This window comes from Diceros bicornis, chromosome 10, assembly GCF_020826845.1.
Source record: "Diceros bicornis minor isolate mBicDic1 chromosome 10, mDicBic1.mat.cur, whole genome shotgun sequence".
Classification (NCBI taxonomy): Eukaryota; Metazoa; Chordata; class Mammalia; order Perissodactyla; family Rhinocerotidae; genus Diceros; species Diceros bicornis.
The window spans coordinates 80189050-80205458 of record NC_080749.1 but is presented as its reverse complement, the minus strand read 5'-3'; the positions used below and the strand labels follow the sequence as shown (position 1 = coordinate 80205458).

Here is a 16409-nt window from a genome sequence, read left to right as displayed (position 1 = left end):
TCAGCCATTAAAATGTACCACAACTGCTTTATTTCCAATGTCAGAAGAACTACCATTTTCTCTCATCTGCCTCTCTAAACCAGGATCAATAGCAATGGTTATAATAAAACACTGAAGATTTGTCTACCACCTTCAATCAATTCCTGCCTGAAGGGTGGCAAGACAAGGTTAAAAAAAAAATCTAGCCAATGATAATCTTAGAATGTGAAAATCAATTATAAGTTGAGAATACTTCTATATTGCGTTTCAAAAGATGTAACTTGATAAGTAGAAATCTTCTTGTAGCTTTGGTCAAAAATTTTATCTTTCTCAAACACAAACTAACTTCCTTAAATTATAGCAAACATTTGTTATCTTGAGACAGAAAACATTATACAGTTAACTGTTAAATGGAAATTACAATTGGTTTCTTAGTGATCCTTCTAAATAATCCTATGAGATGGGCATTATCATTTCAATTTTAAAAAGAAGGATACTAAATCACACAAAGGGATAAGGAAGTTATCCCAAGTCACCCAGCTATTAAGTATCAGGGTAAAGATTCAAATCCATGTTTGTCTGATTCCAGAATGCACGCCAATTAGGCATTTGGTCAACTTATCAGAAAAATTTAGATTTTTAAAAAATTCTTTTTCTTTTGAATTTCTAATTATTTTCAATCAATATTTTATATTTTAAACTGTTTATAATAGTAAAAAGCCAAAAGTATAAATAGTGATCATCTCTGGGTAGTCAGGATTGAATGTTCTTTTTATTTCTCTGCCCTTTTTAATTCTTTTTCTGTAATGAATGACATGCATTATTTCTACAATAAGAATTTTAAAACCAATTTAACAACAAAAAAATTAAAAGGATCTTAAATTTTTCTTTCTTTTTTTTTTTTTTAGTGAAGAAGATTGGCCCTGAGCTAACATCTGTTGCCAATCTTCCTCTGTTTTTGGTATGTGGGATGCTGCCACAGCATGACTTGACGAGTGGTGTGTAGGTCCACGCCCAGGATCCAAACCCTGGGCCGCCGAAGAAGAGCGCTCAAACTTAACCGCTACACCACTAGGCCAGCCCCAAGGATCTGAAATTTTAAAAGGACATTTTTCATTCTTAAATTTTAATTATCATATTCTACTTAATAGTAATTTTTTGGTGGATATTTGTTTAAAAAATATTTTCAAAAAAATATATATTTTTTCAAGTATCAATTTACATTTCTAGCAAAGTATGTAAAGATAAAAACGGTAAAATGCCCAAAGAAACACACAAGTTTGCAAAACAGCCTTGTTGTTTCACTACAAATAATAACCGGAAAAATTACCCTTTAATTATTTTGTTATTTTAATAAACTTATGATAATTCATTTTTCAGTAAATTGCTTTTGATAAAATCAGGGAAGGTCATCTTTAATGAAGAACAGGAATCATTAAATAAGCTTGACCCTAGAGGGGCCTATTACTGCAATTCCCAACCTGTTGGACTTCAACCATGTGGGTACCCTAGAGTTGTTGCAAGAGGTCTGCAGGTGCACTAGCTTATCAAGCACCGTCTGTAAACTGACTGAACACGTTGTCCTCAGATACAGCCAGAACTGTTTTGGAAATATAAGTAGATGCCATTGTGAGCAGTAAATGCCACTTTAAAGTACTGGTAAATTCAGCAATTACATATTTCTTTTTTCTCTTTAAAATTATTTTGACTAGATAATGCTTCACATGGTTTAAAAAAATATATAAAGATATACAGTGAAAGTTTCACTCATACCCTATTCCCATTTGCCTCATGTTCCCCTCCTCCCACTCCAGGAAACCACTTTTCTTAACTAAGTTACTTAGTTTCTTTATCATTACATATTTTCTAAATCAACAGATTCCAAAAGGCAGATGTTACAAAATTTTCTGATGTTAAAAAGGAGACTATTATTCTTTATTGCTTTGAAGAATGCCCCAAATTAAGGCATATATAGGTTTCCCCCACTATTCAAAAGTTCACTTTACGTCACTTTGCTTTTATGAAAGACCCACATTAGTACCTGTTTTCACTAACCAAAAGAAATCTGAAGGCAATTTTCGCTTTTATGATAAAAGGCGAAAAGCAAAAATAGCGTTCAGCATTTGTTTTGTAGAAAGCTGTTATAGAGACTAAGCAGTCAAGCATACTCTCATATTTCAAGCCTTCCACATCAGCCACAGCAGACCACAAACCTCGACCTTTGACATCGAGGCAGGCAGACATAGAAGAAGGTATAGACATTGGTGACCTGTCTGCCCTGATGGATTCAGGTGATAACTGTGAGATGTTAATAGATGACCCTCTTCCTCTCTCTTCTACACCCCTTCTCCTGTACCTCCCACCAACCCAACCTCCGATGACTCAGCCTAACGCATCATTACCACCACCACCTCTCAGCCTTCCAGTGTGCCTGCTGTTTTCCCAATTCTGGTAAAACTACACTGCATGTACATTATTTCTACTTTATATAGGCTGTGTATGTATCATATCATTCCTGCTTTTACTACATGTTAACGTTATTTTAGCTTTTTTTTTTTTTTTTTTTTTTGTGAGGAGATCAGCCCTGTGCTAACATCCGCCAATCCTCCTCTTTTTCTTTTTTTGATGAGGAAGACGGCCCTGGGCTAACATCTGTGCCCATCTTCCTCCACTTTACATGGGACGCCGCCACAGCATGGCTTGCCAAGCAGTGCGTCGGTGCGCGCCCGGGATCCGAACCAGCGAACCCCGGGCCGCCGCAGCGGAGCGCGCGCACTCAACCGCTTGCGCCACCGGGCCGGCCCCCGTTATTTTAGCTTTTATGTGTTATTTGGTATGATTTGATAGGTTATTTCTTGAGTCTGGGAACGCTCAAAAAATTTTCCCATATAAATTAATGGTAATTGCTTCTTCATTTCAGCTTATGAAACATTTCAGGTTTCATAAGAATGCTCTACTTTCAGATAGTGGAGGAAATCTGTACATAACTGAGAGGTTACAAGTAGTCATTCAATCCTGGCATTGTCAAAGAAAAGAAATGGAAACAGCCTGGTATACAATAAGTCATGGGCTTCAGAGTTGGGTGAACCAGGATTCAAATCCCAATTTCCCCACTTGCTTCAGTTTCTTAATTTGTATAAGAAAATATAAAAATTCCTAATTTGATGGATGGTGGGGGGGATTAAATGAGGAGATATTTATGTAATTCAATTAGCACAAAATATGGGAATAATTATTAATCTTACTCTCCATGTAATTCCTTTTAAAAATGGTTTTCAAAAATATTATGCAGCATGATATCATTTATATAAAGTTAAAAAAATCAACATAATACTTTAGGTTGTTTATGGATGTATACATCATGTGCTAAAACTATAGAGATATGAAAAAGGAGTTATACCAACTTAAGGAGACTGATTAGTTTTAGAGAGGAGGAAAGGGAATGAAATCAGAAAGCAGAGCTTTAATTTAATAAACATAGACATTTTTTTAAACAAATCTAGAGCAAATATAATAAAATGTAACACTTGTTAAATCTTAGTCTTCAGTATCTGTCTCTGAGCGTTTGTACATTTGAAATACTTCACGCTAATAAAATTTAAAAAACATTTTTAAATGCTGAGCTTTTTCACATGACCACTTAAATATGCTAGACATGATTCACAGCACTAGAGCACTGAGAAGAACTTTAGTGTTAATATTTAATCTCATTTTATAAATGAAGAAACTGAAGCATGGTAAAACAATGCATAAAAATAGAATCCTTGAAGGAGTTCTTTGTGTGTGTGTGTGTGTGTGTGTGTGTGTGTGAGAGGAAGATCAGCCCTGAGCTTACATCCGTGCTAATCCTCCTCTTTTTGCTGAGAAAGACCGGCTGTGAGCTAACACCTGTTGCCAATCCTCCTCCTTTTTCTTCCCCGCCCCCCAAAGCCCCAATAGATAGTTGTATGTCATAGTTGCACATCCTTCTAGTTGCTGTGTGTGGGACGCGGCCTCAGCCTGGCAGGAGAAGCGGTGTGTAGGTGCGCGCCCGGGATCCGAACCCCGGGCCACCAGCAGCGGAGCTCGCGCACTTAACCGCTAAGCCACAGGGCGGCCCCCTTGAAGGGGTTTTGAACACAGAATTGCTAAGACTAAAAAATCAGAAGGCCTGTCTATAGCTGAGCATTTGAAAAAAAAATGTATGAGGGGATGTATTCCAGGTATGCAAAGCTGGTTGAACATCTGAAAATCAATTAATGTAATCGATCATATCAACAGGCTAAAGAAGAAAAATCACATAATCATATCAATGGATGCAGGAAAAGCACCTGACAAAATCCAACACTCATTCATGATAAAAACTCTCAGCAAACTAGGAATAGAGGGGAACTTCCTCAACTTGATTTTGATAATGGAGGAGTCTGGAAGGGGGTATACGTGAGCTCTGTACTCTCCACTCAATTTTGCTGAGAATCTAAAACTACTCTAAAAAGTAAAGTCTCTTTTAAAATAAAAACGTATGGGCAGGGGGAGGAATGGAATGGCATGATGAAAAATTCGGTAAAAAATGGAATTACTATAATAATTCCATTTTTTAAAAGATTTAGACAGCCGTACTTCGTATTTTGATTGGTATGTGTTGGTTAACACTAAGTACAAATTAATAGCTGAACAGTGGTTCCTAATTTAGGCAGGATCACCTGTGGAGGAAGGGTAGCAATTGGAAATGTGTGGAAGTGGTATTTTTTTTGTTTGTTTTGTTTTGGTTGTCAAAAGGACTGAGGGGTTTTCACTGGCTTTAACTCTAGTGGCCAGGGATGCTAAATATTCTGCAATATGCAAAACAGCTTTGCAGGTAAAAGAAACTCTCCAAAATGCTACCCCATCCCTATACTACGGCAATAAAAAAGAAATTTATGGTATGATTCCTGACCTTTAAGAAGAAAGAAAAAATTTAATCCAAATTATGTGAATATATATGCCGAATAACTAAGAGGATGTAAAAGGAATGCGATTTTTTCTTTTCTTTACCGTTACGTAGGTCAATTGAATCCAGTCTCAGTCAAATGAACTGCTGCTTCTGGGTTTAAAACTCTCATGTTTTCTTGCTTCCCCTTTATCCTGGAACCATCATTTTTATGCCAAAACTGTTAGCACAGCTCAGAATAAGCATTAGATTTTCAGAGGTAAAGCTTTACTTTAGTCCCTTTGCACCAGCATGGGAAGGGTGAACTAATTATAAATGCTTATAGATTTATTTTTCTTTTTTAATTCAACAAATTTATTAGCATGTGTCTAAATACTGTTCTCTTTTTATTATGTATTTACTGATATGCAGTGAATCTTTTCAATATAAAGAGTTTGGTCTTTTTTCAGATCAGGAAAATAATACTAATTTACACTTTGATAACGGTTTTCATTCCTTTTTCTTATCTCCATTTTGCAAATGACAGTTATATGATGGATCCACAGTCTCCAAAATCAGCACATTCTATTTCATCATTTTCATCTTTTACTCTGCTTCTGTAAGTGCTTCTCGAGGTCTTCTCCCAGCTAGACCTCTTATTCAATTTTGTAGTATCATGCCCGTTCTTTACTCCTTTAATACTAATTTTATTTTTTCTATTGAATTTTTTCTCTTTTTTTATTATAAACAATTTCAAACCACAGAAAAGTATAATATAAACCATAGTACCCACCACCTAGATTTAACAGATGTTAATACTTTGCCATATTAGCTTTGACTCTATTCTAAATGTTACATCTACACTTGGAAACTTATCTGGACCCCTCCACGATCCTGTTTCCTGAGAAGTAACCACACTCATAAAATTTGTGTTTAACCTTTAAATCTATCTTTTTATATTTTTACTACATCTTTACGCATGCATGAAGTATATTTGGCATTGTTTGAGGGTGTTTTTAAAATCTGCATAAAAAGGCTGGACATAGGATCCTGAAACATGCTTTTTTAAACATTATATTTTTGAGATTCATCAATATTTATTGAAGGATGTTCTTCCACCCTATTTACAAGTATTCTTATGATTTTCTTTTTCTTAATAGCATAGTTATTCTAATGCCAAATGCCAAACAATTTAAACACTGTGAGGGTTTTTCTTGTTTAATTTCATATAATTTTTTTTTTAATTTTATTTATTTTTTTTTCCCCCAAAGCCCCAGCAGATAGTTGTAGGTCATAGCTGCACATCCTTCCAGTTGCTGTATGTGGGACACGGCCTCAGCATGGCCGGAGAAGCGGTGCGTCGGTGTGTGCCTGGGATCCGAACCCGGGCCGCCAGCAGCGAAGTGCCCGCACTTAACCGCTAAGCCACAGGGCCAGCCCTAGAATCAACTTTTAAAAATTCTAAATAATGTTCTATTTTTCACAATATGTAGTTTTTATTATTTTTATTCAACAGAAATAAGTAGAGTTCTATTGGTAAATCATATTTGCCAAATAACTAAAAGTGGGTAAAAGAAGTAGCATGAGGATTCTGGAAGTGAGTAGCCAAGTGGTAGCTGACAAAAAGTCTGATAAACAAGTATGCAAAATACTAGAATTTTGGGGCCGGCCCAGTGGTGTAGTAGTTAAGTTCACACGCCCTACTTTGGCGGCCCAGGGTTTGTGGGTTTGGATCCCAGGCACAGACCTATACACCACTTATCAAGCCGTGCTGTGGCAGGCGTCCCACATATAAAGTAGAGGAAGATGGGCACGGATGTTAGCCCAGGGCCAATCTTTCTCAGCAAAAAGAGAAAGATTGGCAATAGCTGTTAGCTCAGGGCTAATGTTCCTCACACACACACACACACAAACACTAGAATTTTAGGAAAGCAAAGAAGAGAGTTCACTTAATCAAAGGGGAATGCTTAAAGAAAAAAAAAATCAAAGATTCTACCAGAGACAGTATGAAAACAACTTTATTTCTGGCAGCAGGATATCTTACTTTCTCAGTCCAACATTTTGAGAACAGCCTACACTTTTTCTATCTTCAAGATATAACATGTAAGCTAGGTCTATAAATATAAAACTCTAGAAATTGTACACAATTATAGAGAACAGCTTTTTCAAATTAACTCTAAAAAAGCTTTTTAGAACCTAGTGATAACCAATTTATAAACTGGAGAGATTTGGCAGACATAAAAATTGTAGTTATAAATAACAGTTTACTTATAGGCAGACACATACTGGAGAACAAAATAAATAAGAAAATTGGTTTGAAGAATGCAAAAAATTCACGTCAAATAAAAACGAAAGCAACTTTTTAAAATAAAATACAGAAAAATGTGGAGATGAAAGAAATGATTACTATTTTGTTGGCTTCTACTTTGAAAATATGTTAAACTCAGAGATATAGAAAGAATAAAGAGGAAGTTTGAAAGAATAGAGCAGAGGCCAAAGTCTAACAGAGGGCATTAGCAAAGACAGAAAACAAGAGTATTAAGCATTCAAATTTTGAAAAAATCAGTTTTACAGATGTGGCAAATGAATGCTTTCAGCAGAAAGTATCATTACACAGAATTGGCCATGTGTTAGCATACCATTTAGGCTAAAGGTGTCCAATCACTTACTTTAGAAAAATGAAACTTTGTAACCTATCTTTTGCCCTTTGAGTAGAAGTGTCTCATTCTATTGTTTGATACTAGGGAAAAAAAATGAAAGTTTGACATTAAAGAATTAACACGTTTCCAAAGATCGCAACGGCTTATCCGTAATACTTAAAAATATATATAAATAAAACCATAGCTTGTGAAAAATATTGAGCTTCCTCTGGAAAAAAAAATATATTGTTGGGTCCAGCCCGGTGGCGTAGTGGTTAAGTTCGCGCACTCCACTTTGGCAGCCCAGGGTTTGCAGGTTCGGATCCCAGGCAAGGACCTACACGCCACTCATCAAGCCATGCTGTGGCAGGCGTCCCCCATATAAAGCAGAGGAAGATGGGCACGGATGCTAGCCCAGGGCCAATCTTCCTCAGCAAAAAGAGGAGGATTGGCATGGATGTTAGCTCAGGGCTGATCTTCCTCACAAAAAAAAAAAAAAAGAAAGAAAGAAAAAAAGGAAGGGAGGGAGGAAGGGAAAAATACAAGTCAGCTTATACACTTACTGTTATTAGAAAGAAGAATTCATACTACTCTGCACTTTCTAAGAGATACCCACATGTGGGTATACTGTATGGTTTGCATGGAATCTCCAAACCCAGGCTCACTGTGGCTTGCAGAGATATATGAAAGGGCTTTGCAAAATACTATACATAAAGAAATAAACTTTCTGATGAGATCTGAAACAAGTAATTAGCAATACTACTTTAAAGTAAAAATTATATAAAAGAACACACCATGATAATAATATAGCTATTGGTAGGGTTTTAAAACAAAATTTTGCAATGAAACTAATCATTGCCCCTAAACAAAAAACTCTACCTTTTAAAAGGGTTCATTATAATGGGTTTTTACTGAGGAAAGCAGACTCCAAGTTAGAAGCAATCACAGCCTTGCCTCTTACCCAAAATACGATTCACCTCTTCCATATAATCTATAACAATCTTGAAAGGCCTCGGAACACTCTCTATATTAGTACAATCCAAAATAATTTTCTGGGGTGATGGAAATATTCTATAATCTGTACTGTCCAATACAGTAGCCACTAGCTATACAGTCATGTGCTGAATAACAACATTTCGGTTAACGAGGGACCACATATATGATGGTGGTCCCACCAGATTAGTACCATACAGCCTAGGTGTGTAGTAGGCTATACCATCTAGGTTTGTGTAAGTACTGTAGGGGAGGAAGAAATTTTCCTCTATCCTAGGTTCTTCTGGCTGGTCTAAGAAATAAACTGACATGAGACAAATTAACAGGAGAAAAACAAACAAAAGTTTAATAACATGTATACATGGGAGAAACCAGGGAAAACTGAGTGGCCAAAATCGTGAAGCCCTCACCTTAAATACCGTTCTCAGCTAAAGACAAAAAAAGATGTTGGGGGTGGGGGAGTCAGGGATTTCACAGGAAAGGAACGCAATTCACAAGCAGGTGAAAAGGAGCAAACGTTTGGAAAACAAGTGTTTGGCCACACAGAAACAGAAGAACACAGAGGGGAGCCCAACAAGCAGGCTTTTCTAGGTTCGTCCCTGTCTACCACCTAGTTCATGTTATGCTAAGGTGATAGCTCGCTTCCGGAGACAGATATTTTTATCTGAATTCTTTTAGGCAGTTAAGGAGAAGGTAATAAGAAACACTTTCTGAGTTTTTTGTTTCTTAAAAATAATCAGCCTAAAGCAATCCTTATGTTAAAGAGACACATTTTGGAGTGGCAAATTTTGTTCCCCTTTAGTACACCCTATGATGTTTGCACAATGATGAAATCACCTAATGACACATTTCTCAGAATGTAACCCCATGGTTAAGCAATGCATAACTGGATATAGCTATTAAGCAATTTAAATATGGCTAACACAACTGAAGAACTGAATTTTTAATTTTAATTAATTTAAATGTAAATTTAAATAGCCACTGCTATGGACTGAATTGTGTCCCCTTCAAAATTCACATGTTGAAGCCCTAACCTCCACTGTGACAGTATTAAGAGACGGGGCCTTTGGGAGGTAATTAGGTTTAGTTGAGGTCATGAGAATGAGGCTCTCATGATGGGATTAGCGCCCTTATTATTAGTGCCCAGATAGCTTGCTTCCCCTCTCCCCGACCCCACTCAGCCATGTGAGGACATAGCCAGAAGGTTTGCTGTCTACAAACCAGGAAAAGAGCCCTTACTGGGGAATTGAATGAGCCAGCACCTTGAACTTGAACTTCCCAGCCTCCAGAACTGTGAGAAATAAACTCCTGTTGTTTAAGCCACTAGGTCTATGGCATTTTGTATGGCAGCTCGAGTTGACCAATATAGGCCACATGTGGCTAGTGACATAGTAGATAGTACAGTTCTAGTAGTTTATATAAATATACCAGGCACTATATATAAACAAAAATAGTTTGAGATTATACTCATTTTTTGCTTTTATTCTTTAAAGCACAATTGTAAACTGTTATGACAACACTGCTCCTCCAAAAAGACTTTCTTTTCCTAGCCTCAGAGCAAGTACTATAAAAGAGTGCTCAGTACCTTAATAAGTTACTAGGTTAGAAAAGGTCATCAGACTATAACCAAGCATTATATAACCAGGCTTCTTGCCAAATTTATTTCTGCAAATAGCCTTTTCTTACATAAACAGAAGTTTAAAACATTAGTATTCCAGTAGTATCTTGATATTTAAATCCTGTTTAATCAGAAATAAATAAAATAAAATGCATAGTGGTCTCAGTCTTATTCCAACATTCTGCTCATCTTCCTAGTAGCACTCCTTTCCAGAACTTATGATTAAAAGTAATCAACAGAATTAAAGACGTCAGGTAGAATTTCTGGAAATGAAGAGACTATAAAGTACGTACTCAAAAAAGCTGACCACAGTATCAACTGAGCTGAGATGCACAATTTGAGATCCACAATTTGGCCATGTCACTTCCTGGTTTGATTTTCATTTCCAAAATCCTTAAGAGGGTGTAGAAGGACCTGCGTGATCTAGCAACTGCAGATCTTTCCAGCTTCATCCAGACAGCAGCCATAGAGTAGCTTGCTCTTTCTCATGCATTCTATTCCCTTTACCTAGAATGCCTCATTTACTTAACTCCTATTCATCCGAAGATTTCTTCTTCAAGGAATCTTTCCCTAATCACCCTAGACCAGTGAGGGGGGAACCCTATCAAATGCTCCACAGCATTCTATACCTCACACAATCTCCACCCTTCTTATTACTAGTAACGTGCCTGGCTTATTCACCAAATTGTAAGCTCTATGAGAGCAGGGGCTGAGTTTTTGTTCATCACTGTGCCTTCAGCATGTGGCATTATACCTGGCATTCAATATACGTTTACTGAATAAGTGCATGATTGATATGTCTCCTTCCTCTATTTTTTGCCAAAGACAAGAAGTATTACTAGAACCAGTCTTTTTTAAATGAAAAAGGTAGGGCACATCAGCAAAATGAAACCCTATGTCCATACAAAAACTAGTACGATAGCAGCTTTATCTACAAAAGCCCCAAAATGGAAACAATCCAAGTGTCCATAAATTGGTGAACTGATCAACAAAATGTAATATATTCATATAATACGACTGAGAAATAAAAGGAATAAACTATTGATACATGCAACAATATGGATGCATCTCATCTTCATTGTGCTGAGTGAGAGATACTACACACAAGAACATACCATATGATTCCATATATATGAAATCCTAAAAAATAAAAAGTAATCTAAAGCAGATCAGTGGTTGCCTGGTGCTAGGGACAGAGGGAAAAACAGGCTACAAAAGGGCACAAGGAATCTTAGTGGGATGATGAAAATGTTTTGTATGCTGATTGTGGTGGTGGGTTTTCACGAGTATATACAACTATGAAAATTCATCAAATTGTATGGTTTAAACACATGCAGTTTATACCTCAACTAAGTCCATTCTTTAAAAGGCAGGAACACAGTACAAAGCTGTACACAAACAGCACAACATAGTTCAGAGGAATTTTTCATCCATGCTGTGAACAAATGATATATAGAGATGTTTACTGAGTCAAAGAATCTTATGCCTAACCTATATAAAAGCAGGTTCTATGGATGAATATAAATATTCCCTAAGTTTTTTTTGGCAGGAATTTTTTTTCAAGACCTTCACTGTCTATCTAAACAATCCAAGAGTCACGTAACACCCATTTTTCAGTAGCTGTAATACATTTATCTGAACTGGAGAAGTCTAAATGCCTTATCTTTACCCTGGAACAAAGTTCAGGGACTAATTCTGGGTATGCTTGTGTGTTTGGCTTCTGTTTATCTAAGTGTCAAAATGAACTATCTAAAATAAACAACACAGGAACCTTGCAGTAATGGGGCAAATAACTGAACAACTGAAGCAACAGTATCCCTTTCCTAGAACACAAATTTCTCAGGATAAACACAATTGGGATTTCAGAGTAACACTACAATTCTATTATGAAACATACAAAGAGAGCGCCGTAAGCTAACAGAAACGTCCCTCTAAATTTGGTGTAAACTCAAATTTCTAAATTCAATTATAATAAATCAAGTAAGGAAGTTTCTTATTTTTCCAATCCTTTCAAAAATGAAATAATTATCCCTTAATTTATATATTTCTTTATCCAGATTACAACAGATTAAACAGTCATTCTGCTGAGCATTCCCATAATGTCAAAGAGAGAGCAGAGTGGGAAGAAGATTACAATCTGGATAAGGTGCCTCTTTAGGATGTTCCTGAATTTGATGCTATGTCAGGAATCCCTGAAACCATCCTAGCTAGGGTTCAGTGATTCACTGGGAGGATTCCCAGGACTCAGCACATAATCATACTCACGGCTGTAATTACAGCAAAATAATACAAACCAAAATCAGCAAAGGGAAAAGCCATATGAGGTGATGTCCAGAGGAAACCAGGTACAAGCTTCCAAGAGTTTTCTCCCCATGGAACCATACAGGACGCACTTAATTCCTCCATCACTGAATTGTGACAACACATGTGAAATGTTATTTAACCAAGGAAGCTCATTAGAGAGTCAGCATCCAAAGTTTTTTTTGGGGGAGGCTGGTCATGTAGGCATCCTCTGCCCGGCACATCCAAAATTCCAGACTCCCAGAAGAAAAGGAGGTGTTCAACATAAACTAGGCATAGTCAACTACTCTTATTCAATTATAATAAATTCGTACAGTTTAGGCATAGTAAACTACTCTTATTATCAGCTATGAAATGGTGGGAACACTCCCCAAATCCAATTTCTCAGATGCCTGCCAAAGGCCAATCTTGTAAACAGATCTTTCTAAGGCTAGCAAACATGCTATGTTAACTATTTTTCTGCATACATGCCTTAAGAGAAAGGCAACTAAAAGCTGATTAAAACACACTCAAACACACACAATCAACGACAACAACTGTGAGCTGACAAAATGTGTCAGGTAATCCAAATTCTCCCAAACAGCAATGAGATACATTGTTCTCTTCTAATTCACAGCAACAGTAGAGAAAAGAAAAGCAGACAAGCCAGGCTCAAGCCTCTGAGAGGCTTACATATCCTGGGGCCTGCAGAACAATCAGTCATTAAACAGTTAGTCAAATATTTATTAAGTGCCTGTTACACGCCAGGCACTGCTCTAAATCTGGAGATATGGTGTGAATAAGAGACAATATACATACATTACATAACAGACAGTGCCTCTACTCTCAAGGTGCTTATATTCTAGTGATGGAAACAGACAAGTCATAAAACTGAAAACAAATTAATATATAAGAACTTCATAGTGAGGCTTTGGATGACTCAGTTTTTCCTCCCATGTTGCAATCAGTGGTCATTCTCAGTAGCTACTCTTACAAAAAGAGTAAATTTTAGAATATCCTAAAAATATTCTTTATCTACATAATTTGCCACAGCTTTCCTGGAGAGCAACTTGGTGTTTTATATAAAAATTTTATTTATTTATTTTGTGAGGAAGATCAGCCCTGAGCTAACATCCACGCTAATCCTCCTCTTTTTTGCTGAGGAAGACCGGCTCTGAGCTAACATCTATTGCTAATCCTCCTCCTTTTTTTTCCCCAAAGCCCCAGTAGATAGTTGTATGTCATAGTTGCACATCCTTCTAGTTGCTGTATGTGGGACGCGGCCTCAGCATGGTCCGAGAAGCAGCGCGTCGGTGCGCGCCCAGGATCTGAACCCGGGCCGCCAGTAGTGGAGTGCGCGCACTTAACCACTAAGCCATGGGGCCGGCCCTATATAAAAATTTTAAATGTGGAGGCTCTTAAGCCCCAAAATTCCCTTTCAAATTTTTATAATAAGGAAATAAAGAACAAATATGTAAATATGTATAAGTGTACTTACTGGAATATCATTTATAATAGTAAAAATTGGAAATAATCCGTTCTCTACTGATAAACATTTAGGTTATCCAAATCATAGTATATATCAAAAATAAAATACTATGCACCTATGAAAAACTATTTAGATTTAATTTGCTGACATGGGAAAAAAATAAGTACAATATATTTTTAAATGGAAAAGACCATATAAACACTGACATAACATAATCCCATTTTTGTAAATTTATGTCTAAGTATATGTGTGTATGTGTGTGTAAAAAAGGTCTAGAAGGATATATTCCAAAATGTGGTGGGATTATGAGTTGGTATTGTTAAAACACTCTTTATTATATTAAACTAATATGATATCAAAACTGAAAGCATATTAGGCCTGTCATTATGGTTTACAGACAGACTATCAACTAGCAAAAACAGAAGCAAATGCAAAATTCTATAAATTAAAAATTATTGTGCATATTTAATCATATAGAATTCTCTCACTAGATATTAATTTTCTCAAGTTTAAAATTATTTATATAAAATTATGTTTGTATATCTTGAAGGATACCTATAAAAAAGGATCGAGACACTATCTTGAAGTATATGGTGATGGAATATAGCAAGGATGTCACATATTTACTACTCTTTTAAAAATGTCTAATTCACTAAGAAAGTTACTTGGTTTTGTTTTTTAAAGATTAAAAAGCATAAGATATTCTTCTAAATAGAAATTAATTCTAGGGGTAAGGAAGGGTAAATAAAAGAGTGGATAGTTTGATTCAAAGTTATATTGATCACATTTCTAGTACTCTAAAAAAAACACTGGCAACCTCCAGAAAAACATTTCTACCCAAAAGAGTCTCACATACAGAATACACTTAATAAAGTCTTCAAAAATCATGATGTAACTACATATATAAACATAAACACAAAAAACAACCTACGTAAGCATGTGAGGCAACTGGAACTCTCATACACTGCTGGTAAAAATGCAGAACAATACGGCTACTTTGGAAAAGTTTTGGGTAGTTTTGTTTTGTTTTGTTTTGGTGAGGAAGATTGGCCCTGAGCTAACATCTATGCCAGTCTTCCTCTATTTTGTATATGGGACACGGCCACAGCATGGCTTGATGAGTGGTGTGTAGGTCCACCCCCAGGATCCGAACCTGCAGACCCCAGGCCACCAAAGCGGAGTGCGCGCACTTAACCACTACACCACTGGGTCAGCCCCGGGCAGTTTTTTTTTAATAAAAGTAACATATACTTACCATGCCACTCAGCAATTTCCCTCATAAGTACTCTATGAAATGAAAACATATGTTCACACAAAGACCAGTATACAAGATATTCATTCATAGCGGTATTATTCACATTAACCTAAAGAATACTACTCAGCAATAAAAAGGAATGAACTACAGATACATGCAACATGAGGAGATCTAAAAAACATATGCTAAAGAAATATGTCAGACACAAAAAACTGCACACTGCATGAAATACTAGAGACAAACACAAAAATGTCTAAATCACTATGAAAGTCATTTAGTTTTTGTTTTTAAAGATGAAAAAGCATAAAATATATTTCTAAATGAAGTTAATTCTACATTAGTTAATTTATTATACTAATTAATAAATTAATTTCACATATATGAAATACTAAAGATAGAATCATAGAGACAGAAAACACATCAGTGGTAGTCTGGAGTGAGGCATGAGAGCAGGAAGCAAAGGTAAACAGGCAAGAGAGAAAATTCTGAGGATGATGAAAATGTTCTTATTGATCATGGTGGTGGTTACACAACCATATTCACTTGCCAAAACTTAATAAGCTGAATACTTAAAAGAGTGAGTTTTATTTTATGTAAATTAAATTTCAATAATATACAGAAAAAAAAAAAGATAACCCAGCCATAACCTACTATTCACTACCCACCAAAACAAACCCCACTAAAAACATTTCCAAAGTCCTAAGTAAAATATACATGCTATTTGCTCAAATGTCATTATAATAAGAAGTATATCCACAATATCCACATCTATACACAGTATATGTATACCCATGCTCCCAGATATCTAAGAATATAAATTGTTAAAAGCAAGCCCTAGGCTTTTACTGCACCCATCTGTTCATTCATATATAAATTCCTACCAAACTATTTATTTATAAAGACAACTATATCTTTCATAATTCATCTATTCCAGAAAGAATAGAACAAATTAAACTGAGTGGGAAGACTTATTACTTCAATAAAACATGGTGTAATGGAGAAAGCACTGAACTAGGAATCAAAAGATGGGTCCTCCTAATGATATAACGGAACAGAGAAGTTTTGTTTTGTTTAAAAAGCAAAAGGCCAAACTTTTACATTGTCAATCTATCAATATTTTCTTTTTAGTTTATTTTCCCATCACACTAAATACAGAAAGGCCTTTTCCTTCCTGAGATTTGATGTGTTCACTTCTATTTTTTTAAAAATTTGATTAGTTCCTCCCCATTTTTTTAAGACTTTATTTTTTTTAATTTTTATTTTTTACT

General features: G+C 35.9%; 1 protein-coding gene across 4 annotated transcripts in view; it reads right to left on the bottom strand.

Moving 5' to 3' along the window:
* Positions 1-16409, bottom strand: part of BMPR2 (bone morphogenetic protein receptor type 2) — a 181750-nt gene that overhangs the window by 90550 nt on the left and 74791 nt on the right. Inside the window, exon 1 of one of the 4 annotated variants that reach the window (XM_058549619.1) lies at positions 15142-15294. The exons of the other annotated variants lie outside the window; for them this stretch is intronic. Coding sequence (XP_058405602.1) covers positions 15142-15229 — 88 coding nt within the window. The 5' untranslated portion in view covers positions 15230-15294. Of the gene's footprint in view, positions 1-15141; positions 15295-16409 lie in introns of those variants that run through there. 4 annotated transcript variants of the gene reach the window in all.